A 27,787-nucleotide genomic window follows, 5' to 3' on the forward strand; every position below is an offset into this window, starting at 1 on the left:
AGTGGACAGAGTCTTTTGAGCCAAAATTGAAGGAAAGAGATGAGCTCTTATATTCCCTCATAAAAAGAAGATACAAATATTTGAATCCCTCCAAGGACCTAATGCAACAAAATATACATTATTACTTCTCTGTCTACAACCATATATGAAATTATAGCAAGCAAGAAGTCCAACTATCAGATTGCCGACTCTACGAGAATACTCGATATCGGCTTAGTTTCGACTTCTCAAACCAGTGGTTTGTTCCCATGGATCGGAATCAACAGCACAAGAAGAGCACTTCATGACACGCGAGAGGATACCTCTCGCGGCATCGCCGTCATCTTTCCACGACCAACAGTAAGTCTCGCAAGTATCGCCTCCTGAAACCCCGAAAAACTAAAGAGTGCTCAGCTCACTCTACCACTTGGAACTACACAGAGAATATCTGCCCCACATTCAGCAGGCTCTCATGAGGAACATAAAAGATAACACTGTTTTCGCGGCAAATCCTCCGCAGAAAAGCATACAAGTAATCGATCGCGATCCTTTTCACAATCCCAGAGTCCCTTCGTGCCCTGATGATCGTATTCCCGAGAATGTGTACCACCCCAGCATCCTTACACCGATTCAGGAACTCCAATTCGCCCCCTACCGTCTGGCTCGTCTGGCCCGACGACCTCACCAAACTGCTCCCCCTAAGTGGTGATGATTGAGCCGGGACGATTGAATCATGGGACGAGTAACTTAGATCAACATTCGAAGAGAAAGTGTTGGTATAGCCGTTATCGTTAACGAGCAAGTCGATCGACTTGACCTCCGTCTTCTGCCCACAAATGCTATATTCATCAGAGTCGGAGTACCCCTCCATCATACTCTCGAGCCGAACGAACAGGCAGAGGCTATCGAAGAGCATCTTCTCGAAGTCGTCATCTTTCTTGTGGAGATCCTTGTATCCGTACCTTGCAACGCATCGGAACATGTGGAAGTTCTTTGGTCCAATCCGCTTTACAAGGACTCGTTCGTCGTCCGGAACAGTATAGACCGGCAAATACTTCACACAAACAAAGACCACCACAGAGTGAATGGCAGGGAGGTTGGTTACAAAGTGAGAGAAGATGTGAGGGACGCCGCTCGCCAGCTCTGTGTACACAAAACCTATTCCCGGGACCCGGACGAGACCCAGGCTCGGGCCTAGGCCCAGAATCCACCCCATTGAGACTTTGCTATGCATCTCAAATTCGTAGCGCTTCACTGTGCCGTAGTGCCACACATACATGATAAGGAGGAAGGTGGCGGCAATGACGAGCGGAACCCACCCACCCTGGTCAATCTTCAATATGACCGCGGAGAAGTAAGGGAGCTCCACGAGCAGGGACAGTCCCGTAAATATGCATACAAGAGACCAGTGGCTCCGCCATACTAGTAGCATTATAGGGATCATGAGAAGTGTTGTTACTAGCATAACTATCACAACTGCAGTCCCTGTTTCATGTAGGACGATTTTTTCAGGAGTTAGTAATGTTAAAATAAGTATCCAACCATATTAACTCTTTTGACAGGAATGTTCAAATTCGATTAGAAATTGATGGAAAAATTTATAAAATCAGAAAAATAAAAGGTTAGGTACTAAAATCTAAGTTGTCAAAGGTACCCATTTCAAAAGCGCGATAAATTTAGGTAAGCTTTGTAAGCATTAACAACTAATATTGCATGCCTAATTTAAATCTCATGTAATATACATAAACAAATGTACCATTTAGGCGAGCTCACCATATGCATTTGCAATCTGACTTTGATTTTTGAACCCTGCGGTAACAGCTATGCAGAGAATCATGAGCACCCAATTGATATCGGGGATATATATTTGACCGAGAAATTTTTTCGAGGTATGCACCACCCTGACTCGAGGGAAACAGCCGAGTGCAAGTGCTTGCTTCACTATCGAATATGTCGCAGATATTGTGGCTTGACTGGCAACTACTGCAGCAGCTGTTGCGATAACAAAGGCGGGCCAATATATAACATCTGCAGCGATAACAAGAACTTACATAAGCTCTTGCATATATACCCCTATGAAACAAATCTCTGTACACATATACTCTCTCTGAATTCTTGAGAAAGATAAACACGTTAGCAAATTCAAGTTTTCAAAGTGCATAAAAAAAATTCAGATTTTGAGGAGATATATATATAAGCAAATGATAACTCAGCAGGCATATATGCATGAATATCTCATACTTATCTTCATCAAAAAAGAAAGGAAAAAAAGAACATACTTGTAATAGTTAGAAAGGTACCTGGAATAGAACGATAAAAAGCATCGAACACATGGTCTTTATTACACATGATATAAGAAGCTTGGCCGGTGTATGCTAAAAGGAGGCATGGGAACACAATTAGAGCAAAAGCAATCTGCACAAAATGCATAGTATAGACAGCGTAAGTACAAAAGATAGCTAAAAAGCGACTCATTTTTCTTGATTCAATAAATAATACTATTTACCTGAATTGCCGGCACAGGAAAATGACATAGGTCTGCAAATAATGCTTCCGTCCCTGTTAAAGAGTCGAATGATGATATCCATGTTACTCTATGTTTATAACAACAAATATAATGACAAAAAGGAAAAGACATTTACATATATAATCCCTCAAAATTATCTATTTTACATATATTTAGCTGCACAATCAATATCTTTGTTATGCCCTTAAAGAGACCTAATTTCCTACGTATATGCCCTTGTACTTAGGTGTGCCTCTTTTCTTAAACTATACAAAACCAAATTCTCCCATGAATCTCACGACTCCCTAAGGGATTTTTTTTTTTTTTCAAAAAAGCAAGCACTTCAAGAGTTATATATATATATATATATATATATATAGGGGCCCTCCCGTGCATATTATTCTTTTCTTTTCATATAAAAAGAAAATGTATTGGCACTAGGACGGTNATATATATATATATATATATATATATATATATATATATATATATAAAAGAAAAAGGGAAATATGACATGAGAGGAAAGGCAAAGCTGACCTGTGATACTAAGCAAAATTCCCCCAAGAGAGATCCAACTGTTCTGTTTCCCTCGCCTAAAATACCGGTATATATGAACTGGATCGTATGCTTTGAGAACCGAACTATCATATTTCCATATGTTCACAGCTCCGACAGTTCCAATTAATAAGAACCAGAGGAGGACAACTGGGGCAAAAAGCCATCCTACTTTATCGGTACCATAGTGTTGCATGCTAAAAATACCAACTAATATGACAACTGCGACAAGGATAACAACATCTGGCACATGCACAAACAGTAAAAACTTATTATAATCAATGTATCAGATAATTAGACCATATTTGAATATTAGAGCAATAAATGTACCATTGCTCATTTTAGGATTTTCGACCTTTATTCCACCTGATGCGGAAAGAACTGCAAAAATGAGATCGCCCACATTAGAAGCTTAGCGTCAGATGCAGTATATAATGAAGAAATGGCTAATGACTAAAAGATTGATGCCATGTCATAGATGGATGGTTAAAGCAGCATCCCAAAAAATAATTGAACAATCAACAGAACTAACTTAAATTACTCTTATCGAAAAAAAGAACAATTTAATAAATGACATGTTAATAGACTCATCCTTGCTAATCTGAAAATGTTGAATACTATGAAGGTTCTACTTATGCTTAAATATACTTTTTAGAAGCTTATTTAAATAATCTTCAAGAAGAGTGCCAGACAAAAGAAGTTTCCACAAACTCACTACCCTCATGAAGTCAAAAGAAGTTCCAAATCAGCAAAATGTTACCAGAAATATTTCATAATCAAAGGAAACAGTAGCATGCGGAGAGAAGATGGACTTCAGATCCATGTTGGATTAAAGCAGCACTACCAAGACATTGAAGCAGAGGGACAGGAAACAGAAGAAAATTGCTACCTGAAATAGCAGGAGTGAGGATCCCATCACCTATCGCCATACAAGTACCAATAAGAACGAGAATAAGAAGTGCATTCTTTTTATATGCATGCGCCTCTATCCAACGCTTAATCTTTGCCGCAAGTGAACTTTCATCATATGTCTGACGACTGTACGTTGTTAGTTCTTCATCTGTCCTATGTTGGTTAGGAATAGTATTTATCTTCGCATGCCGACAAAGTAGGGAGTAAAGAGCTAATGTACCACCTGAAAAAAAAAAAAAAGGAAGCTAAAATTAAAACCTAAAAATCATCAGTAAATGAGTCATATAGAAATTGAAGTGGTTTATTTAGTACAGCAGTGCTTGTTTCATGCCTAGTATTATATCACTTCCAATGATATCATGTTCTAACAAATATTAACAAACATAAGTATTCAATTGAAAGAGCATTTTGGAATTTGCGGTAGACCCTTTATCAATCCCTAAAACTCAAATAAATATGAAACAGAAGTGCAAAGCAAATACTCCACCTTGGCCGTTGTCGTTTGCCCTCAGGACGACAAAAACATATTTAAGAAGTGGAATAAGAGTCAGAGAATAAATAATTAGCGAAAGAGCTCCAATAACATCCTCTGTATCTTCTATTCCATGAGGAAACACATTGTAGAAAACGTACAAGGGCGACGTGCCCAAGTCACCAAATACTACTCCGAGGCTCTGAAATGCGAGTCGCAATACTAAGATCGACGAGAATTTCTGGATTAAGTGAGTAAAGAAGCATGTCAGTGTGCAGATAAATATACTTCAAATACAACCACTGTATTTTACAGCCCACACCAGTAAAAAGGATCTTAATAAGAAGATTCGCCCCGACAACATATTACCTACTTAAACAAAATTTCTACGTACGAGAAAGTAGTGAGCTCCAGGAATCAAATCGTATCGTTATGAGGAACCAGTAAAGATTAAGAATTGGTAGTTCCGAAAAATGTGATAGCTAGATTTTTTTTAAAAAAAAAAACATGAAGGTTCGGTGTGGACATTTATTTCATCCTATATAAACAAACAATAGCTATAAATGCACACACATTGAAGTACCAACTAAACTAGAAACAACCATTAGTCCACAAACAATTATTCATGCCAAAGAAAAGAGACTAAAAAGCCAACTCAGATGCTTTTTTCAAAAGCAATTCTATAGTGCAAAGCTAAGTTTATGAGAAAAAGACAACAATAAAAAGTGTAAAGAGAGTCATTATTAATTAACATACTTGGTGACAAGGCAAAATGAATCAGTTTACAAAGGAAAAGAGGCAATATTACTAGAACTACAACTAAAGCACTTTATTTCGAGAAAAGTAAGTACATAAATTAAGCATTTTTGAATCATACCTTTTCTCTATACATATTCCTCAATCTCCCTGCTTCTTCATCCATGGGCTGATCAAGATTTTGTTCCAACTCCCACATGCTCCCCTTATTCGAATCCCCATTTCCCAATCCCGACGCCATTATTTTAACCCTGATTTAGTGTTTAGATAAATTTTTCAACACCACCACTCCTATAATTACAGTTTAATCTAATCCAACACCACACAAGCATCAAAAACCCCAGATTTATATCCTGAATTAAAAGAGGGGCCAAATTTTCCCCAAAGTGAGCTCAACAACAGTACCACAGCACTATAACTTCACAATCCGATACAAAATTCTGATGAAAAATAAAAGCCACATCACAAATTCGACGCCATCTCAAAAAAAAGGCTAAAATTTCCCCAAAATTGAGCTCGAAAACTGTACTCCAACGCAACAACTTCACCACCCAGATACTAAACTCCGCAAAAAAAAACAAAACCCAACTCAAAAAAACCCCCAAATTACCCGCTTCTAGTGATTCAGAAACGAAAACCAAACAAATCCAAGATCAAAATTTTCGATTTGGGGCAGGATGAGGCATCAAAATCCCGAGTTGGGCCGGTTCCAAGAGAGGCAAATGTCGACGGAGCGAGACAGAAGAGAGTGAGACCGAGCGGCATAGATAGAGAAGGAGAAGGGGCGAGAAAGGTGTCGTTTTGGAGTGGGCGAAGAGGGCTCACAGGTGGTGTGGCGTGGTCCCGAGCATGATGGAGAGAGAGAGAGAGAGAGAGAGAGAGAGAGAGGTTTTGGATTTGAGGGGATTCGGGAGGATTTTGGATCGATGGAGGAGGGAAGGGGAAAGGTTTTAACCAGGGGAGAGAAAGAGAGAGAGAGAGGACCTAGGCTAAGGCTTTGTTTAAAAGTATATGGATGGTAGGTGGAGAGGATGAGAAAGGACGAAGTAGTTTANGAGAGAGAGAGAGAGAGAACGTGGGATTTACATTGCCATGGAGAGAGAGAAGAGGTTAAAGTGTTCCCTAGACCTCGTTCACCATGGACCAGATGCTTCTCCCCTTAATTTTTCCTAACCCATATGATCCAACGCGTTTGTTTAGTTGAAAATATATACATTTAAAAATATAATAATTATAACTATAAGAGTCTTTTTTTTTTGTTGAAAATATTATCTATTTAAAAAGAGAGTAGGAAGGAAATTATCTTTATTTCTGGAGTTAGAATCGTGGCTAATTTAGAGTATAGTTCTAACTGATATAATTGAGTCTTTTCCTGCAGTTTTAACTATAGCAGTTTGATTTAAATTCATCAAATTTAATTATCATATTTGAATCTGCATATTGTTGAGCCAAACATATCTTAAATGTAAGCTAACACCACGGTCATAAAACTAGTTACAAACTAAACTATTCAAGAGTCAAGAGTAGTAAGATAGTATCGTATATTTGCTTCGTTTTTATGTTTAGTTTGGCGTAGTAAACAATAAAAAAAAAATAAGATTCTTATTGTAAGTAAAAAAAAGAAAATGCAAAATTATAAGTTTGGCCTCTATTGCAAAAAATATATTATTAAAGGAATTCTAATATAATATTTCTTAAACTAGCTCGGCCATTTTATTAAATATTTTTATTTTTTAGCCCAATCACTTTTTGTAACCATTGAATGCCTAGGCAATAAATTTCTGAGTCTACAAATCTTCCATTTATGAAATAATTAGAGCTGCTAAATGATTCCAATAATTTTCATTTTAGATTTTTCGAATCCCATAATTAGAAAATACATGTTGGCTCTTCCCTGACATAGTGGACCAGGTCCAGGGAATGGTTTATCATTTGGTTCTATTTTTTGATTCTCTTCGTCGACTTGATGTGATTTTTTTAATATTTTTTTACCCCTAGGAGCTTTTAGTCCTATTTTATAGATAAAATCATTGAGAAATTATTTGAATTACAGATTATTTTAAATAAGCTACTCAATTTTTTAAAAAATTTTAATTTGACTATTCAATTTTTTAATTTATTTGACTTGAATCAATCAAGGATATTTTGACTTTAAAATTTAAATACATTATTTATCTTAATAAGTTTAAATAGTATAGTTCATACAATTTTTATAATTTAAATTTATTAAAGCAAGCAATTATTTTAAATTTTTAAATTAAAGTAATTGCTAACCCACTCAAATTAAACAAAGTAAAAAATTAAATATTAAAATTAAAAATTTGAAAAATTAAATAATTGAGATATTGTACAAGACACACAACAGCCTCTTCATTAATTCATAGGGATATGCCAAATGGCTACTTCTATTTTTTCGATACTTGTCATCGACGATTTGTTTTATCTCCAAAGATTAATTTGCTCTGATGTTATTATCATATCTGATTTTGATATCAACATAATAGATGTTTTTTTAGTTTGATAGATAAGTTTAATACATTTCACTTTCAAATTGTTTTAATATATATATAGAGTAGTTTGTAAATTAAGGTACTAATATCTTTGTTATATTTCTTTTAATGGCGTTTATACTTTTACTATATTAAAGTGGTAGTTTTAAATTAAAATTTTAAGCTTTGGATCATTTATTTGCTAAATATAGGTATATTACATTTTTGGAGGAGAAAACCATTTTTCATTAATTGGACCAAAATATTTCAATGAAAGATCTAAAAAATATCATAGAAGCTAAAAAAAAAAGAGAGCATATATTCCACATAAATTTTACTAACTTAAGTTATCAGAGAGCGGCATTGTAATATTATTACAGTTTTAATACGCAAACGGGGAATCACTATAAGAAGGAAAGTGACTACTTATAATAAGAGATTTGCTGCTTACTTATTAAGCATGCATATTTAGGATAAGAGAATCAGCATATTATGATCTCTTGTTACTTTAATTTTCTCATAAAGCTCTATCCCCATGGTTTTAATAGTCAAACAAATTAATCTTGCGTACATAATTCTTGTTGTCTCCTTAATTCATAAGAAACCTTAATTATCATATTAAAAAGCTCTTCTATAGTAGCTTTTAGATGTGTTGTAATTAATGTACAAGAAAACTTGTAAAAGAGCAAAAAAAATGATATTTCGACTCCATCATCAAAATTAAGCAGTAATATTATTTTGTTTGAAGTAGAAGCTTATATTTAACATCTACCATTGGATATATATATATTGATAGGGCTACTATCGGTAGTAAACTGCTCGGTTTACTACCAATTTGTTTTTGATGATAGAGCTTCCAAATCGACGATCGGCACCGTTGAACATAATCTAGACCATTTAAATTATCTAGAAATCAAATTTCATGATTTTTTGGCATCACTAACTGAACGATCAAAGGGTCACAAAATCTATAATTTTAATGGCCGATATGGTGCGTTTGCTAGTTTAACGGTATAGAAGAGTTCAAATCAACTAAATTTTTGTTAAAAAATTCTTTAAACTATTTAAAATAAGACCTAGACTCTAGATATCAAATATAAAAATNTATATATATATATATATATATATATTTAATGCATGTTCACGTCATTGTCCATCAAATCTGGCATAATCAAGTTAGGTTACACGCGTCAATTAGATCTATTTAATTAGTTAACAAAATTCGGACAATGTCACAATCTACTTTCAATTATGAATTACCCAATAAGAAATGGATGGAAAACATTAGGAAATTAATTAAGGTGCTATAATATAACTTTTGATACGTACTATTTTGCTTATATATATATATATAGAGTTGGACTGGGCTACTATTAGTAGCAAAATCCCATTATTGCTACCAGTTTTTTAGCCTTTGGATCAACTCTTTTTATTATTTCTAACCATTAGATTAAATACTATAACCCAGTGGGGACCACTCAACCCTAGGGGGACCACTCAACTCTAACCGACTAATATCATCCTGACCCTACAATTTTTCATCCAATGGTTAAAAACTTGATAGCAAAAAGAACGTTTTACTATTAATAGTATTCCAGCCTAATTCTATATATATATATATATATATACATATACAGAGTTTTGCTAGAATACTATCGGTAGTAAACGTCTCGGTTTACCATTGATTTGTTTTCGATGATAGAGCTTCCAAATTGATGATTGGCACTGTTAAACATGATCTAAACTATTTAAGCTATTTGGAAATCAAATTTCACAAATTTTCGATATTGTTCTCTTGTCCATCAAGTGAACAGAAAAATGAATGGCTGGAAATGAATATCTTTCAAAAAGTGATGATACAATTTTTATATTTGAGATTTAGAGTCTAGATCTTATTTTAAATAGTTTAAAGAATTTTTTAATAAAAATTTAGTTGATTTGAACTTTACTATACCGTTAAATGAGCAAACGCACCATATCGGCCATTAAAATTATAGATTTTGTGACCCTTTAATCGTTCAGTTAGTGATGCCAAAAAATCATGAAATTTGATTTCTAAATAATTTAAATGGTCTGGATCATGTTTAATGGTGCCGATCGTCGATTTGGAAGCTCTATCATCAAGAACAAATCGGTAGTAAACCGAGCAGTTTACTACCGATAGTAGCCCAGTCAAACTCCAATATATATATATATATATATAGAGAGAGAGAGAGAGAGAGAGAGAGTTCGACTGAACTACTATCGGTAGTAAACTGCTCGGTTTACTACCGATTTGTTTTTTATGATAGAGCTTCCAAATCGNATTGTTCTCTTGTCCATCGAGTGGACACAAAAATAAATGGCTGAAAATGAATATTCTTTAAAAAATGATGATAGGAGTCATGTAATCAAGATCAAGAGTATAGATCTTGTTTTAAATAGTTTAAAGAATTTTCTAACAAAAATTCAATTGATTTGAATATCTTTACGCCGTTAAACTAGAAAACGCCTCATATCGACCATTAAAATTACAAATTTTGAAATCCTTTGATCATTAGGCAAATGATGTCGAAAAGATTTGAAATTTGATTTCTAAACACTTCAAGTGGTATAGATCATATTCAACGGTGCCGATCGTCGATTTCGAGACTCTATCATCGAAAACAAATGGGTGGCAACGGAGCTCGTTTGCTATTGATAGTATTCTAGCTCAACTCTCTCTCTCTCTCTCTCTCTCTCTCTCTCTCTCTCTCTCTCTCTCTCTCTCTATATATATATATATACATATATTCACTACTATACTCTTATAAGTACGATCAGTCTCGTACTCATAAGTCGTTTTCGATGATAGAGCTTCCGAATTGACGATTCATACCGTTAAATATTATCTAAAGTATTTAAAACTTCTAAACATCAAATTTCATAATTTTTTGACATCATTTATCTTACGATCAAAAGTTTACAAAATTGACAATTTTTAACGTCCGGTATCAAAATAGGTTGAATTTTTGATAGAAAATTATATTCACTATCTAGATAAAGATCAATAACTCCGATGTTAAATTGAAGGATCCGATCATCCATTTTTAGGACGTCGTTCGATTTTGACCGTTTATTTTATGCCCACTTAATGGGCTTTATTATGATTTTAAAATATTAAGAAATTTATTTTTTAAATATTTCAATATTCTAAACCATATTCAACGGAGTAAATTATTGATTTGGAAGTCCCATCATCGAAAACAACTTATGTGTACGAAGTGCTCTATACTCATAAGAGTATAGTAGCTAGCCCTACTCTCTCTCTCTCTCTCTCTCTCTCTCTCTCTCTCTCTATATATATATATATATATGGGGAAGAGGGAGAGAAGATCATAATTAGCCATGCATTGCTGCGAATTGAAATTATTAGAAAACTTTTAATTTAGTTTTTAATAACATTCAATCAAATTACATATATGTTACTCGAAACCAAATAGAATACAAGAATTACGTACGCTCAATTCATTTTCCTTAATGAATGAAGCAGGTAGCTCGATCGCTATCTATTTCTTAAAAAAAAAAAAACACAAGAATTACAAGAAAAGCATCTATAAATATACTTCTTCTTATATATTCTGATGGAATCGTAGATATTATGTTGTAACTTAATTGTTATAATTTACACAATGCAATGTTACACAATATATACAATTTTCCTACAATCCCAGAAGAAACCTGGCCCTTGTTATTACCTCTCTTTTCCCACGTGGATACGTAGTGGAAATATGCAAACTTTAAATATAGAAACAGTACTGTAACCTATTTTTGAAACAACCCCAACACCCTCGACTACTGCAAACATGCAAAAACCACACATAATATGAGGACCCAATTCATTCTCACCCTTTGAGCCAGTGTGTTCTCTGTCTTTTTCTCTTTATGTATGCATACAATTAATAATGGACCACCATAAAATGCAAGGTTTGCCACAACAAAAGCTTCATGGGACCAATGTATACATGCATATGGAGCTACTATTACGTGAACATCGTCTACCACATCAGCCGTGGAACGCCCAGTCGATCATTAGTTGACTATTATTTACCCCCTACTAGTTTTGATCCCGTGCATCTCTTATTTTACAATAAGTTTCAGCAAAGGAGTTTTCGTTGGCAATGAAGAACAAATATATATACTAATAGATAGAATAATGATGTTACTATTTCTATGGTCAGGGATTTGAATCACTATTTATATGTGGGATACAAGCTATATATACACGCGCACTTTTGAGATATTAGAAGTCTATGCTCGCACGGCGCACCAGGTTTAGTCAAAATTTCTAATGTACGTGCACCTCAAATCTCAGAACTTTTAATTGTTTGATCACACAGCTAATAATTCTAATTATCTAGCTAGTACATATTTAGATGATGGTTTGTGAAAGCAAATCCTTACAATTAACTATTTGTTATGTTATTTGATAGTACAAATTAAGGGATATATATATCGAGGTGCATGGCCTATATATATATATATATACACACACACTATACTTCACGTTAGACTCAAACACACAAATTTTTTTTTATCGGTTTAAGGTGATCTACAATACATTTTGAACAATTAAAATAATATGTAATTAATTTAATAAGGTTCCTAACTATATAGATTCCTCGCACATGCTATTTATTGAATTGCATGCATACACGAATGAACTTAATAAACTAACTAAGAAAAAAAAAATGAAAATAAATGATCTGATCCGAGTTAACTTAATCAAGTCAAAGATTAATCTATACCATGCATGCGTACGCACGTTGAGAGGGATTTTCCAAAATAAAAAGAAAAATAAAAACAATTAAGCATTTATTGTAGCTCTACACTTCAATTATTTTTTTTGTAGTATGAGTACAACTGTACAAGTACTTTTGCTGTTATAATTAAGATTTTTATCCATTTAGATTGATAAAGAGAAAAATTTCGTACATGTACAAATCCATGCATGTGGACCAAACAATTAAGTTCACATGCATGCATCTTACATTAATTTGTGTTTGCCGTACATGTTATTTAATTTCAGAGAAACTGTAACTAATTAATTGAAAATGCGCACACACACACACACATTTGTGTTAGTAGATTCATAGCATTAGTAATATTATGGATTATTTGAATATGTAAAATCTAAAGTTAATCATAGTTATATAATATATAATTCAATGTTTAATTTTTTGTGCATTAATTAGCTTCGTATGAAATGTATGGCTTGAACTAGACAAGCTTTCACAAGATGCTTTAATACTGTTAAAATTGATCTAAATATTGAACTGTAATAATGATTCAACACGTATAAAAAGAATTACATATAATAAATCAAATAGGCGACAAGTAATTTTTTGGCCAGAAAACTAACTTTTAAAATATTTTTTAGCAAAATAAACAAGAGAGAGAGAGAGAGAGAGAGAGAGTTTTGAGATTTGACTTTTGACAAGTATTGTAGTACTATTGAACTCAAATCTAGAAGAATAAATTAATGGATGTTTAATTACAATTAATAAAAAGGTTGAAAACACTTAATACCACAACAAATCTAGCAAACGTGGAGGGGAAAAACAAAAAAAAAAAAGTCAAAGTCACAAGGAGCTAGAATAGCCAACATAACTGTATATATTCAAAGGCATATTCCATGCACCAGTATATATTATTGGACAAATTAATTTACACAATAGGGACCATTAATTAAAGTAGAAAGCATTGAGCTTGACCACTCATGAGTGGTGTTGTTGGCCTATTAGTAGGGATGCAAACGGAACAGATTTAGGGACACAGAAGGGTCTCAACCTTCTGTCTAGTTTTCTTAGCGAGCCGTGCGTGACGGATTTAGGGGCCGTTTGGTTGCATGTGATTGCAACTGCACTGTAGTTGTAACTACATATAAATATAAATTTCGTCTTTGGTTTGATGTATTTAACTTCAATTGCTGCAATAGGAACAGCAGAAGGAGGCCCAACTGCAGCAGTTTGAACTACGCCCAAATTAGCCGTAGTTCCAACTACAGCAATTGGAGAGAATAATTTTAAATAAAAGATATGCTTACCTCCTTAATATTTTTTAAACAAAAATTATTTTATTTTTTACATTGGAGGTAATCTCACCATCATATATATAAAATAATAAAATTTTTAAAATTATTTTTCAACTGTATGCAACCAAACAAATTATTTATACTTGCAGCGCTTTCTACTACATCCAACCAAATAATATTCATGTAGTTATAACTGTTGTATTTTCAATTGCATGTATCTCTAACTACACTGTATTTATAATTAATCTAACCAAACGGCTCCTTAGAATAGGTTGAATTTTATTGTGTTTTGTACCTTCACTTATTACCACTCCGTGCGTGGTGATTCTTTTTTTTCCTTATTTTGACTTCTATTTGGGGTGCATTTGAATCGACGAATCTTTAGATCCAACATAACTAATTAATAGTATTGGAGTTTACTTACCGTGTAGTTATTTTCTCGTTATTTATTTTAATATGACTTACACATCTTGATAATTAAATTCAAACAATTTTTTTGTTTATTTTGGTATAACTTGATATTTGTGTAACTAGTATTTTGAGTTCTATTATTTATTTTGATGTAAATAAATATATTCATTACCTTCAAAATATAGTGATAAATTTACTCCCACAAAATGTAACATATTAAATAATTAAATTCTCTCTTATTATTTAAAAATAACCTTAACCCATGTAAAGGAGATAGTCATTGTAAAGGAAGTAGAGTTTGAATTTTAATATTTAATAAATTTTTAGAAAAAGTTGATCGAGTACGGTGAACTTTTAGTTCGGTACTTTAAAAGGGAAAGTCAAGAACAGGTAAAATGAATTTTTAATGTAACTTGAGTTACATTATTTTTTCGATTTATATCAAAATAAATACCAAAAATTATGAAATGTAAGTTTCATTTCTTCACTTTAATTCACTAATAAAACAAATAGGCCATTATAGTCTTATTTGGGGCGGATCGATGGAAACAAAACCTCCACCAACCAAGATCCATTTGCATCCCTATATACCTATCACCCACCACTCAAAGCGGATAAGACTCAAATTCTATTTAAACCAAATTAAGTAATTAAAGCTCGCCACGTACGTGTACCTTTTTGCTTTGGATAACAATTTTGACATGCATCTAATGAAAAGGAAATATATATCTCCACGTGCACATCAACTTTATGCTTTTCGAATTACTTCGATACCCTCTTCAACTTCAATTTAGTTAATTAATGTTACTTTTTTAATTATATTACATTTAATTGAGATGATGTCAAAAATATCTATCACTAACGTACCAAACATTTGTCGCGAATAAAAACATAAAGAAATAAACTTATATTTGTTACAAAGAATCCGCAAACTCAAATAGTCCAAATATCCATCCCCATTTGCATAGGCCCAAAAGCATGGTTCGATTTAATTATCTGGTCCAATGGGCCGACCTGACCCATACATTTACATTCCTCTCCAATCCCAGATATTTATGTTTTTGCTCACTCGGTCTATCGTAGATCAGTCATTGTCGTGGCAAGCAGACTTGCGATTCAGACTAAGCAGAGAGTGAACTGAGTTCTGTTTAGCGATTATCACGAGTGTGATTTCTCTAGAGAGAGGGGATATGGCAAGTTGCGAGTGAGAAGAGACAAGGTGTCTGGTAAACTCGAACTTGGCTGAAGGCTTTGATTGCGAATCGAAGTTGAATTTTGCGTAAGCCTAATAGAGAAGGGGTTTGAGTGACTTGTGGGACGCTTGGTTAAACTCATGTTGAATCGAGTTGGGAGAGAGCATGGGATGTTCTTATGGCTAGCGATGAAGGCAACAAGACATTCATCTGCGGAGCATTCTCGATGAGAGTTTGTTTGGCTGGTAGTCGATGATTCGTTCCATGCAAATACAAATGGAGATAAATTGTTACTTTTTTAATTCTATTACATTTGAGATGATGTCAAAAATATCTATCACTAAATACGTTTAATTAATATTTTTTGGTTCATATTTTGGATCAAATTCTGGTCTAATGGGCCGGCCCGGCCCATATATTTACATCCCTCTCCGAGGCCAGAAGTTTATTTTTTTTCTCATGGACTTGGTCTTCGTGGATCAGTCCTCGCATAAAAAATAAAATAAAATAAAATAAAATAAAATAAAATCTGAACTATAGAATACGATCTAGTCAATATAAGTGTACTAATATGAAATTCTTAAAATTTTAAAAATATACAGTAATATATTTTAGACTGGGTGGTTCATGGATAACGTGGTGTACCGGGTCCGGGAAATAACAAATCCTGCTCCGCACCGAGGCTACGGAAGAGATACGCCGTTGCACGACCTTGACCCGGTAACGCGTGTCACCGTAACGGAGCGGTTAACGGAGCAATAATTTGATTTATCCGTTGACCAAGCATGGGTGCCGGAAAACGTTGACCCACTCTTTGGTGGGTCCCACTTTCATTATTCAGTAGTTGTTAGTGCATAAATTATTTGACTTTGTAAATTGTAAATTTTGGTAATATAATAAATTATCGTATGCAACTTTGAATTATAAATTTGTAAAAATTTACAAGACGCAAAAATTAAGCTCTAACCTCTCCATATTATATGAGAAAAAAATTATATTAAATAAAATAAGACAAAATAGCCGGCCATATAAATCCCTGCGTACACCCCGACACTATACGTACGGTATAATAACCCCTTCACCCTCGCTTGCGAGAGAGCGAGAGAGAGAGCGCAGAGAGGAGAAAGGGGCGATTAGGGTTAGGGTTAGGGTTAGGGTTAGGGTTGAGACGAAACAATGGAGTCGCCGTTTAGGGCGGATGTGCTGAAGGGGAAGGTGGCGCTGGTGACGGGGGGAGGCTCCGGCATCGGCTTCGAGATCTCCGCCCAGCTCGGCCGCCACGGCGCCGCCGTCGCCGTCATGGGCCGCCGCCGCCCCGTCCTCGTCGCCGCCGTCTCCGCCCTCCGCGACCAGGGCATCCGGGTGATCCCCCCACCCCCTTCCCCCTTCTCCCTTCTCCCTNNTCTTTTAATTTTTTTTTTTTTTTTTTTTTCCTCTATACCCCTCAAATTCATATGTTGAATCGTCGGGCGTGTTCTAGAACCCTCGAAAGGCCTGCGTGTCAAAAATCGTTAATTTTGCTCGCTTATTTCTCACGAATCGATCAATTGTTGGGACTTGACTATTTTGATACTAAAGTCTCAGAAGTAGTGTTTTTCTTTATGTTGTAGATCGCTTGTGTTGAGTTAGATTTTCATTTTAAGATGTTAATCGTTGAATATTGAGTGCAATGTGCGGGATGTACTGATACACTGGCTCTTTAATTTCTAATCCTCCGTTAGGTTTGTGCACGAAAAATTGGTAAAAATGCGATCTCTAAGGTTAATTATCTCTTTAATTTCTGATTCTCTGTTAGGTTTGAGAAGGAAAAAGAATTAGAAAAAAGTTATTTTTGGGGATTTGTTAGTCATTTAATCTGATGCCTCTCGTCGAGTTGGGTAGTTCTTAAATTGTTTAGTTCTGTGGACTTTGGGGCTCTGGGGAAACAGATTTACAAGTGTTCTTTGTGGAACTTCCTATAAAATTGCCGTATTATTCATACGGAAGAGGAGATGCTCATCGAGCCATTTTGACTTGATGAAATAGTGAGCAAAGTGAAAACATTCGAGTGACAGGAAATTGAATGTTAGCTACAGTAACCTACTGTGGGTGAAAAATAATGTTTGTACCTAATGTTCTGGAACAATAATCTCTTAACTTCAGGAAATCTTTGCAAAAATATCATACTACGGCTGTAGCTAGAAGTTCCTCTGGAAGACTACTATTATTATCTACCGTAAATTGCTCTGTTTCCTACATGCTTTTCATGTGTTATATCAAATTGAGTTTTCTTGCGTCAGTATGGAAGAGAGTTCTTGTTTTCTTGCTCTCATTTGCCCGCTGAAGAGTAAGCAGAATTAGCAACTTCTAATTTCTTTCACCAGTAGATTTTAGCAATAAATAAATTGAGTGGAATACATCGAGTAACAAGTTTCTTGGTATGAGCCACAGGCGATTGGACTTGAGGGAGACGTTCGTAAGCAGGAAGATGCTAGAAGGGTTCTAGAAGCAACAGTTGAACATTTTGGAAAGCTCGATATTCTTGTAAATGGTGCGGCCGGCAATTTTCTCGCATCGCCTGAGGATTTGTCACCTAACGGGTTTCGAACAGGTTTATACTATACGATATCTCTTTATGTGGAACTTACACGTTTATCATTGGCGAGAAGAATCTTAGGCTTTCCCCAATTGTGTTTCATCCTGATTATTATGGTTATGCCCTTGATTTTGCTGTCATATCAAAACACTTCTATTACTAACCTTTTTATTGATCCTAAGTCCCTTTACGAACAACAAAGATATATAAAACTTAAGCTAATCATATTATTGATCCATTTGAATTTTCTCCCCCCAGTTATAGAAATCGATTCTGTGGGCACGTACACAATGTGCCACGAAGCTCTGAAGTACCTGAAGAAGGGAGGGCCTGGGAAGGGTCCATCTATGGGCGGCCTGATTATAAATATAAGTGCAACTCTGCATTACACAGCAAGTTGGTACCAACTTCATGTGTCTGCCGCTAAGGTATGTTGGCAGGCTTCATTGTGTGAATAAAACATGTTGCTTTCTGTATAAGAAAAATTTTATTCGTCTCCAGGCAGCAGTTGATAGTATTACGCGATCCCTGGCCCTCGAATGGGGAACTGATTATGATATAAGGGTGAATGGGATTGCACCAGGACCAATCGAAGGCACTCCTGGAATGAGAAAGCTTGCTCCGGAGGAGATGAAGGTGAGAACTCAAGAATACATGCCATTATTTAAGCTGGGGCAGAAATGGGATATTGCAATGGCTGCCCTGTACCTTGCTTCTGATGCAGGTTGGTATCGTTGGTTTCCGTTATCATCTTTCAGTGTTGGAAAACTAAAAGGGTGTTTTTCGAATTAGGCATTTAAATCATCAATTTACAAGTATCCCTGTAAAAAATCGGAATTTTCCTATAATATGGCCTCTATATATGTTTCCTTGTATATTAAGAGTGTTACATGTACAAATTTCTCTCGAATACCAAACAATATCCCCTGATGAGTTGAGCGAGACCCAACCTTAAGGTAAGGATATTCATCTAGAATCTGTACTTTAAGAGGGATATGTAAGAAAATTCAAACTTTACAGGAGTGCAGACTTATATAGATGATGACTTAACAGGGCTTTATATATGTTATGTTATTGTATTACCTTAGACTTTGGGAGTCGTCTTTTTTTTTCCCGCAATGTTGATAGGATTTCATTAGAACGACTGAGAAAAAGAAACGATTCGAACAATCTCATGCATCTTAATCAAGTTTGTTTGAAAGACCTCAATTTTACACACTTTAATCTGACTCTCGAACTACTCGTGAAGGTAAGTTCGTCAATGGGCATACTGTGGTAGTCGACGGAGGACTCTGGCTAAGCCGCCCTCGCCACATTCCGAAGGAGGAAGTTAAGGAGCTCTCCAGGGTTGTGGAGGGGAAGTCCAGGGCATCAAATGTTGGTGCCCCATCCAGCAAGCTTTGATCATATATATTTCCTGGGCATGTTAATTAAGTTGGTGTTACTGTTGTATGTATGAGCTTTGGAATAATCTCAGAGAAACAATCACTGTAAAATTGCTACACAAAAGTTTGAATTAAGAAAAGAAGCGACCAGTATCAACCAGTATCATTAATTGCATGTATGATTTATGGGAGGACTTTAGTAATAATACATGCAGTTATTTTGGAGGCAAATTGAGTTTAATCTTATATATGCTTTTATCAAGCTTTATACATATATTATGACATGGTACGTGCTTAATCACATGGAGGAGTTTAAAGCGCGCGAAACACGTACGTTTGTCAAAGTTCCCAATTATAAAATTTGAGAGTTGGAGAGATTAGGCTAAAATCATGCTATTAAAATTAAAGGCCGAGTAATCCTCTGCGCAATTTAATCCAATTCTATTCATATATATATAGTGATTTTAGTGGCCTATGGCAATGTATTTGTTTATTTCACTTTAATTAAATTTGCACTAGGTTTTCTCTCTCTAGATCTCTCTCTCTCTCTCTCTGTTATCAATGGAAACACCCATGCGACCACCACTAAGCTTAAACCTTGAGGAAGGCATGGGACATTATTAAGCCACTTAAGAAAGTAGAAAGGAAGCAAATGAACAAATTGCTACATATAGATGGAGAGAGAGAGAGAGAGAGAAGAGAGAGAGAATATGAGAGGATATTCCTGCTCCTGGTTCTAGGAAGTAGCACTTGTGATTGTACATGTGAACTCAATTACCACTTATTATACGAAGTAGGACTAAAGGAGTGCAAAACCAAACTACAAAGAGCTCTCTCTTATGGTAAGTTCCAAAATAGAAGGCATGGAGAAGAAATGACCAAGGCCAAATATGCATTTGTTGTATTCAGAGAGGTCGTGCGGAGTAATAAGATTAAATGAACAAAAGCATCAATTGTTTTTTAAGAATTACTTTCAAATTGATTTCCATTTAGAAACCTGAATGCAACCAAGCTGGCAAAGAGTTTCAGGCCTAGTCCAAACCCATATAAGCCCAAAAATGTGACATTAATTAGATCTGGACCTACTAGTATACGTTAATTTTTTATTTTTTTATTAATTATTTGATGTGGGACTATTCACATGTAAATTTTTAACAGATGCTCCATATTAAATATCGTGAAGTGTGAAAAGGACTCAAATTAATCATGTTATATATGAGTGCATGTACTTTAATTTTAACTCATATATATGCAATGTTGAAGTACCTATTGGGATAGTGGTTCCACAAAAAAGCTGTTAATTTCTGTTTTTTGTTGATACCATAGGTGGTGAATTTCTTCCACTTAGCTGAAACAACACCTATACAAGGAAGCTACCATGAGAAGTAATTGCCTAAGTTGTAAGTCATAGTTTAGCAACCCTTTTATATTAGGTGAGATAGTTAATTCCATCATTGATCATTTCAGAAAATAAGAAACACCATGCATGTCACCCTTTTGATTGAATAGAGAAAAGAACTCGCGAGGTGTTTTGTGTGATCAAAAACCCTACCGCATGTCGAATAAGTTCTACTCCTGCAAAGAAGACACCGCAAAGTTATAATTTTGGCTTGAAAGAAGACACTACAAAGTTATAATTTTGGCTTGAAATTTCATTAGAAGTTTTCTCCTGTGACTTGTTATATATAGAACAAAATTAAACACCTCATTTTAACTCCAATTTTCTAAAGGGATAGGCTTCAATGATGCTCCAACAACCGCATATATATAGACGATGCCGAAAACAGATGTATTAGATTCTAATTGTGGCAAACACAAGGAAGAAGTAATATGACAGCTAAGAGGAGAAAAAAGAGCATCGATCGCACCGAAAATTTGACGGTAAATTTTCTTCATCCGAGCCCTCTCTTTCCCTTCAATTCCGTTGATTCTTCAATTGTGTATCATGTGTTTGGTTATAACTTTGCATGAGCTAGCATGGACTACATTAATGGAGAGTCATCAGCAACTATATTTGCCAACTATTCTCATATGCAGTTGTAATGGCAAGTTCTTTTTTTCCCCAGTCAAAAAAACACCATCAATTTACTTATTGATGAGTAGCTAAATCTGTTCCAACGATCAGGAAAAGAATTAGATAAATATTAATTGAAGATGTTTATGTGTAAAATTATGTTTTTCTTTATGCTTGTAAAAATTACAGGGGTCTTTCTACTTATTAACTTAATATTAGCATCATAATTAGCATGCAAGATATTTACTTTACTGCGTATATACGTACGTACCATGCAAGCATTTACAAAGGCGTTATAAACTCACCTACCATATATAGTTACTGGAAACTAGCAAATATATAAACGTTTACTCTAACATCATGAAATTTATACAGTACTTCTCATGGTAATTGGACTTCCAAATAAGATAATAAATAGGGTTTGATATCATAATATATATATTTGAGACTGCAAGGTGAAAGATGCCAAAAACACACCTCTATTATTATGAAATACTAGTGACTTTTTTTTGGTTCAACATTAGCAATTATGTAAAAGGTAGTTTTTATGGTAGTTTTTTTTTTTTTTTTTTTTTTTTTTGACCTTTGAGGTCCTGATTGCCTCACCCTTGTAGCCTAATTTATCTTTCCAATGAATGAAGCAGATAGTGTGCTGCCCATTCTCTCAAAAAAACATTAGCAATTATATATAGTAACCACATATACAAACATGCATCTACATATGTACATACATATATACTTCCAAGTCAAATCCTTAGAGGCTTCAATTCAAACACTTCCAGTCTCATGAGTGCATGTTCTTAATTTCCAGCTACTTAATTGCATGGTAATTGATTCCAAAGATATATATATATATATTCTAGTTTGTTATACACTGATGATCATCTTTAATTATCAGGCTTATTAGTAGTGGAATAAAACAGCTTTGGTGGTTTAATTAGGAGTACTACTGTTGATCTCTAGGGTTTGTAGTGGGCATTGAAGAGGATTGGTGGGAACCATGTGTGCAATCTCTGACACCCTATCTTTCCTTGCTTAAAGAAGAAACAGTGATCAATGGCCCTAACCAGTCCCATGTGGCAATAGGGCCTAATCAGGTAATGTGACTCTTTGCCTGTTTCCTATTAGGGTCTAGGGTTTTGGCCCAGTACCCCCTCCTTTTTCCACTAATGGGAGAAACTTGGTTGCTAGGGTTTCCTTTAGAGGGAAAGCCCAGGAAAAAAAATGCTAGGGCCACAACACGTCAGGGGTAGTTAACAGTCCACAACAACGTTCATTTTCATGCTCCATTACAAGGGCATGCAAAAGAGGACTTGGGTTTTGAAGATATAACCATCTACACCACAACCCCCCCTTCTCTCTCTCTCTCTCTCTCTCTCTCTCTCTCTGAAACTCACATGATATGCAAACACACAACATGAACTTATTGCATAGATACATGCACAAGTGTACTTAAATATATAACATATATACACTTCTATCTAGTAAGTACAAAAGTAAGATCATGAAAGAATAAAGGACCTGTTATATATAATGCTGTATTCTGAGCACACATAAGCTCATGTATAATATGTTCCTGGTGGTCCTATGTAATGGGGGTGCATTTTTGTAGTATTCCTTTAAAACATGGGCCAATCAAGAATATACCACATTTGTCATTATATTAGGTTAAGACTCTGGAATATAGAGGGTTGTAGCCTATAAATTAACTATGAAATATCTCTATTACCTGTTACTCTCTCTCTCCCTCTCTACCCTTCAAGGAGGCAAAGCCATAACAGGTGTTGCTCAACTCTCTTCTCACTCTTTCTTTCTTTCTTTCTTTGTTCCTTCCCATTCTTAATTCTATCACCTTGATTTCAAAGAAAAAGAAATGTCCTCAGTTTGCTTTTAAATGAAAATTTTCTACTTCTGATGCCAGTCATATGTTCCTGCTAATCCTTTAAATAACTAGCTATAGATGCAATTTAAGCCTACTTACTAGTTCCAAGAGAACACCATGGTGAGCAGTGCCCTCTCCTGCAATACTTGATCATGCCATTTCTAATAGGTTTGTTAATTTGTACATCTCAACTAGGAAATTCGACCTGTCGAAAAAGGTAAATTTCCCTTAACACCTACCCAAGAGAAGGAAATTAGAAGAGTTTACAAATACTTGATGCCTATGGGTCGCGGGAAGATTGAGATCAAGAGGATTGAGAACCCGACCAGCCGCCAAGTCACCTTCTCCAAGAGGCGCGGAGGCCTCCTCAAGAAGGCCAATGAGTTGGCTGTGCTGTGCGACGCGCAGGTCGGGGTTGTGATCTTCTCGAGCAGCGGCAAGATGTTTGAGTTTTGCAGTCCGCCGGCTTTGAGGTTCGGAAGTTCACTAACTAATTGCTTTCCGCAAAACTTCTATTCTCCACCACAGTTTTATGTTACTTTGTCAAGGTTTTTTTTTTAATATATATATGTATCATGAAATTTGTTGTTTTCTTTCTTTCATTTTTCAGCTTTTGAAGTATGATCAAATCTTTATTTCATTATTTTGTTTGTCCGGTTGGATTTCATCGATTTCTCTTCTTTGCTGTTACTTTTGTTTAAAATCCAATTTCCAGTTTGATTTAATTGCTTTCTGCTTAGCTTGTTGATTACTTCTATTTATCTGTCTTAAGGATAAAATCTGTGACCTCGATATTCTCATTAAACATTTCAAACCTAAAGAATATCTATGGTTTGCATTCATTAAATGTTTTATGCGTTTAGCATTCTAATGATTGCATCTGTGTCTTTACTATTAATTGTTGCTACCAACTACAAGCATGCAAACCTGGCAGGGCCCTAATTTTTGACTCCAGTTTACTTATTAATTCATGAAATTAGTTTCTTCCTGTTTTTTCTTGTCTTAAGGAAAAAGAAAATGTTAATTTCTTGTTTTATTAATCACAAGTTTCGCCTCTTTTATGCGATAGATCCCTTCTCGTTTAGCATTCTTTGCTTAAGATGAAGTGTTTTTAATTGAATTAAAAGTTTGGGTGTATGTCTATAAATGATGGATTTTGGAATTGAAAAAAGTGAGTACATTTCGTGCCGCATCATTTAAATGCCATTTTCCTTTTTTTTCTTTGTGAAGGTTAGTACTGTTTTAAGTTTATACCAGATTTTGGTAGCTAATGATCAAATGTCAAGATCTTAATGCCATAACTTTACCACATGCATGAAACCAAAGAAGATATGTTCTATGACAGATTAACAGTTTCTGCATATCATATTATATTTTCGTTTACTAGTTTAAGCATCATTTGTTTTCTTAACATGAGCATGGTGATAAGGGTAGTTAATGAACATGTATTTACAATGAGCGTTCAATTATTAACTATTTGGATATAGCATTCGATCAAATGTTGTCTCCTTGAAATAATTGTGCTGCATAAAAACCTTCCAGGATACAATTAATTAAACATATCAAAATTAAATCCTTACTAATCAGGGAGAACTTTAAGAACAATGGTTTTGGTGGTGTTTTGTTCACTCATAAAACTATATTCCATTTTCAAGGAAAAAGGAATTTCATGCATGGAAAGAAAAAAAAAGTTTATTGGCATTTGGTTTGACGTTAAATATAAGTTAATTGAGGAATATGTGTTTTGTCTGAAGGAAAAGAATTCAATTATCATCTCTGATTGGCATCACAAAAGTAATCTTTTTCTCCTTCAAATCTTAGTTTTGGCATTATATATAGCTCTCCCGGATAACATGAAATTCATGATTTGAAAATCTACAATTATTGTTCTTAGTCATGAAATAAGAATGTTATTAGACATGAAAGATCAAAAAACATAGTTTTTCAATGAGGGTATGATTAGAAGGACAATTCTATTCTCATGATCCGAAGAGCAAATTCTTCTGATTTTAACTATTTATGCAGCAACATTACTTACTTTGAGTTGACTAAGTTCATGCTAGTAGTACTATGTAAAATTTATAGCATCATCCTAACGTTATTCCTAACCGTTGTGAATCGCAGCATGAGACATCTCATTGATAGGTACCAGAGAGTCACCAGCACTCGCTTTGAGGAGATCGATAACCAACAGGCATAGCATTAATCCATTTGCCACAATCCATGACGTATTGCCTCTCTTTTCATGAGTATACTCACTCTTTTTTTTGTGTGTTTTTTCTTTAAACATTTTTCGCAGCACATCTTTTGCGAGATAACAAGAATGAAGAGCGAGAACGACAAGCTTCAAGCGAGCATGCGGCAGTACACTGGAGAGGACTTGACATCTCTCACTATGAATGACCTGAATCAGCTTGAGCAGCAGCTTGAGTTCGCCGTCGACAAAGTTCGAGCAAGGAAGGTAACATCATTTCCTCTCCTAACTTAAATATGTAGTTCTAGCAAATTTTAGATTAGATCATAGTGTGTCCTACCAAGTAAGCATGTTCAATCCATGTCATATTTAATTTGCTTGCTCTCCTTTTGTTCATGATCTTATAATAATAGCAAGGAACATCTGGAGAGTTGAAGTAGGTTTAAACATACATTAACATCTAATTGAACTCTCACTTGCTTTTAAAGATAAAACAGGAAGCCAAAAACTACAGCACTATTTTAGTAAATTAACCTTAGTTTGTTGCAAAATTTCCCAAAAATTAATGAGTTTATATATGATAGCAAAGAAGGAAGATGAGATTCTGGTAAGATTCATGTATCAAGGATTCAAGCCTTTGGAGTAAATTAATATCTTGTCATATTTAACTTCCACTACATATGTATGCTAGCTAGCTACTTTTTTTTTTCATATATATAGCATCAATTTTCAAATCTATTACTAATCACTTAAATTCTGTTTCCTATTATTATATATATCATGTTGACAGCATCAACTTCTGACCCAACAATTGGACAACTTACGTCGCAAGGTAAACTAGCTAGATTATTAAGCATGCATACATGATTTGGCTCAATTTATGTATATATCTTCCACATAATAGTGAATAAGTTTCAATAACTTCTCACCTTATATTTAAGTATATTATATGGCTTGTGTCTAACAGGAGCACATCTTAGAAGATCAGAACAACCATCTCTCCCGCATGGTGAGTTAGCCGTCCAAAACTCACCATCAAATTCAAACATAGATTAAACATGGTTCAATTAATGGCTCAAAAGCAGCTCGATAAAATTTAATTGCACTTTGCTATTTAAAAAAAAAATCTACATTTCAACTTGTCGGTGTTAATTATCTATTAGAACTTAATCCGTTTCTGTTGTTTCTTCCATCAAATTAATAACATAACATAGATTTAAGACCAAAAATGTGGCAAAAGCGGGTTAAATGTGCAGTAATAGACTGATGTTTATATTGTTTAAATAAACGAGAGATATATATATGTGCAAATGCGGGTGTGTGGGCATTGTAGATATCTGAGAACCAGGCGGTGGAGCACGCTGCGATGGACCAGAAGGTAGGAGACATGGCAATGCTAGACCACTTTGGGCATTTCTACGGTGATGACGCGTCGAGGACTCTTCTGCAGCTCTCCCCTCAGCTGCACGCATTCCGCCTCCAGCCCACCCAGCCTAACCTGCAGGATCCCAGCCTCCATGGCTATGGCCTGCAGCTGTGGTAATTATAAGCACCCAAAATATATGTAAATGGACTTGGTCATCTAACTTATCTGAACTTGGTTACCTTAAAACCATCCAGCACTCAAGTATACAAATAAAGGTGAAATATTGAATCCTAGCTCTAGTATCCTACGCATGTTATCGACCCAATTAACCGACAAGCAAAGTGATGCGCATAAAGAACACTAAGGAGGAGGCAACTTGATGAAAAATTTTAGTTCACTTAAGATCAAGAGTGATGTACATAAGTTTGAATATATATGCTACACTTTAGCTAAAGACTAATGTTGATGAATTAACTATACTACACTTAATTTGCTTCTTAATTACTGCAAAATGATGAACTAAACTTCAATTAATTGCTCTATACATTTAATATTCTTGTACAAGTTTAGTGGGCATAACAAGTTAACTTCACATGGTTATCTCTTACAGATTACAAAGCACCAGGAGAAGAAAGGGGGAGAAGGTGAAGAGAACGGAGAATCCGAGGCCTAGCTCTTGGATTTGATTTGTGTTTTTTAATATTATTAATTATAAAGTATGCTAAGTGAACTTGTCTTTTATTTTATATATATATATGTTTCTAATTAAATATAATGCATGGGGCTTTGTGGACTTCATTAGTGACTGGTTCATATATAATACGTAAGTCTCTATATATATGTGAGTGTTGAAACTTCTATATGGAAGGTTTAAGTGCTTGTGTAAATGTTGTTCTTATAATAATATAAAATGTATCTATATTCCTTAAGCTGATGACCTGCATATATTATATATATTGGCATTAATTTGTAATTGTGAGAGATAATATTAATCATCGCAGCTTGTTATGTTCCTACACATATGTATGAGGGTTTTTTGGCCCTTT

General features: G+C 34.8%; 3 protein-coding genes across 4 annotated transcripts; 2 read left to right on the plus strand and 1 right to left on the minus strand.

The window, feature by feature from the left end:
* On the minus strand, nucleotides 44-6,148 carry LOC109724855 (probable potassium transporter 11). Its single transcript, XM_020253796.1, has 9 exons — nucleotides 5,302-6,148; nucleotides 4,440-4,665; nucleotides 3,930-4,175; nucleotides 3,371-3,421; nucleotides 3,023-3,283; nucleotides 2,486-2,538; nucleotides 2,280-2,394; nucleotides 1,753-2,007; nucleotides 44-1,464 (listed from the first exon to the last, which is right to left on the minus strand). The coding sequence occupies exons 1-9, from the start codon at nucleotides 5,419-5,421 to the stop codon at nucleotides 413-415; spliced, it is 2,379 nt and encodes a 792-aa protein (XP_020109385.1). The 5' UTR covers nucleotides 5,422-6,148; the 3' UTR covers nucleotides 44-412.
* Nucleotides 16,398-19,516, plus strand: LOC109725196 (peroxisomal 2,4-dienoyl-CoA reductase). The gene is made up of 5 exons (XM_020254296.1): nucleotides 16,398-16,687; nucleotides 17,756-17,915; nucleotides 18,159-18,328; nucleotides 18,402-18,624; nucleotides 19,150-19,516. Exons 1-5 carry the CDS (start codon nucleotides 16,502-16,504, stop codon nucleotides 19,302-19,304), a joined length of 894 nt encoding a protein of 297 aa, XP_020109885.1. The 5' UTR covers nucleotides 16,398-16,501; the 3' UTR covers nucleotides 19,305-19,516.
* Nucleotides 23,056-27,397, plus strand: LOC109725117 (MADS-box protein AeAP3-2-like). 2 transcript variants are annotated; one of them, XM_020254191.1, is made up of 8 exons: nucleotides 23,056-23,080; nucleotides 23,377-23,654; nucleotides 25,306-25,375; nucleotides 25,481-25,642; nucleotides 26,166-26,207; nucleotides 26,343-26,384; nucleotides 26,709-26,914; nucleotides 27,352-27,397. In XM_020254191.1, coding segments are annotated over exons 2-8 (720 nt in total). In that variant the 5' UTR covers nucleotides 23,056-23,080; nucleotides 23,377-23,457; the 3' UTR covers nucleotides 27,353-27,397. The 2 variants fall into 2 exon arrangements, with proteins under 2 accessions (XP_020109780.1, XP_020109779.1); XM_020254190.1 differs by lacking the exon at nucleotides 27,352-27,397 and having other exon boundaries at nucleotides 26,709-27,092.

This window comes from Ananas comosus, linkage group 19, assembly GCF_001540865.1.
Source record: "Ananas comosus cultivar F153 linkage group 19, ASM154086v1, whole genome shotgun sequence".
Classification (NCBI taxonomy): domain Eukaryota; kingdom Viridiplantae; phylum Streptophyta; class Magnoliopsida; order Poales; family Bromeliaceae; genus Ananas; species Ananas comosus.

Excerpts from the sequence above, each read along its gene's own strand:
- LOC109724855 (XM_020253796.1), bottom strand. The coding sequence starts at position 5,421 with ATGGCGTCGGGATTGGGAAATGGGGATTCGAATAAGGGGAGCATGTGG. Across the intron at positions 4,666-5,301 it reads GGAATATGTATAGAGAAAAG|AAATTCTCGTCGATCTTAGT; the intron begins GTATGATTCAAA and ends CACTTAATCCAG. Across the intron at positions 3,284-3,370 it reads AAATCCTAAAATGAGCAATG|ATGTTGTTATCCTTGTCGCA; the intron begins GTACATTTATTG and ends TGCATGTGCCAG.
- LOC109725196 (XM_020254296.1), top strand. The coding sequence starts at position 16,502 with ATGGAGTCGCCGTTTAGGGCGGATGTGCTGAAGGGGAAGGTGGCGCTG. Across the intron at positions 16,688-17,755 it reads TCCGCGACCAGGGCATCCGG|GCGATTGGACTTGAGGGAGA; the intron begins GTGATCCCCCCA and ends TATGAGCCACAG. Across the intron at positions 18,329-18,401 it reads TTCATGTGTCTGCCGCTAAG|GCAGCAGTTGATAGTATTAC; the intron begins GTATGTTGGCAG and ends ATTCGTCTCCAG.
- LOC109725117 (XM_020254190.1), top strand. The coding sequence starts at position 23,458 with ATGCCTATGGGTCGCGGGAAGATTGAGATCAAGAGGATTGAGAACCCG. Across the intron at positions 23,655-25,305 it reads TGCAGTCCGCCGGCTTTGAG|CATGAGACATCTCATTGATA; the intron begins GTTCGGAAGTTC and ends TGTGAATCGCAG. Across the intron at positions 26,208-26,342 it reads TGGACAACTTACGTCGCAAG|GAGCACATCTTAGAAGATCA; the intron begins GTAAACTAGCTA and ends TGTGTCTAACAG.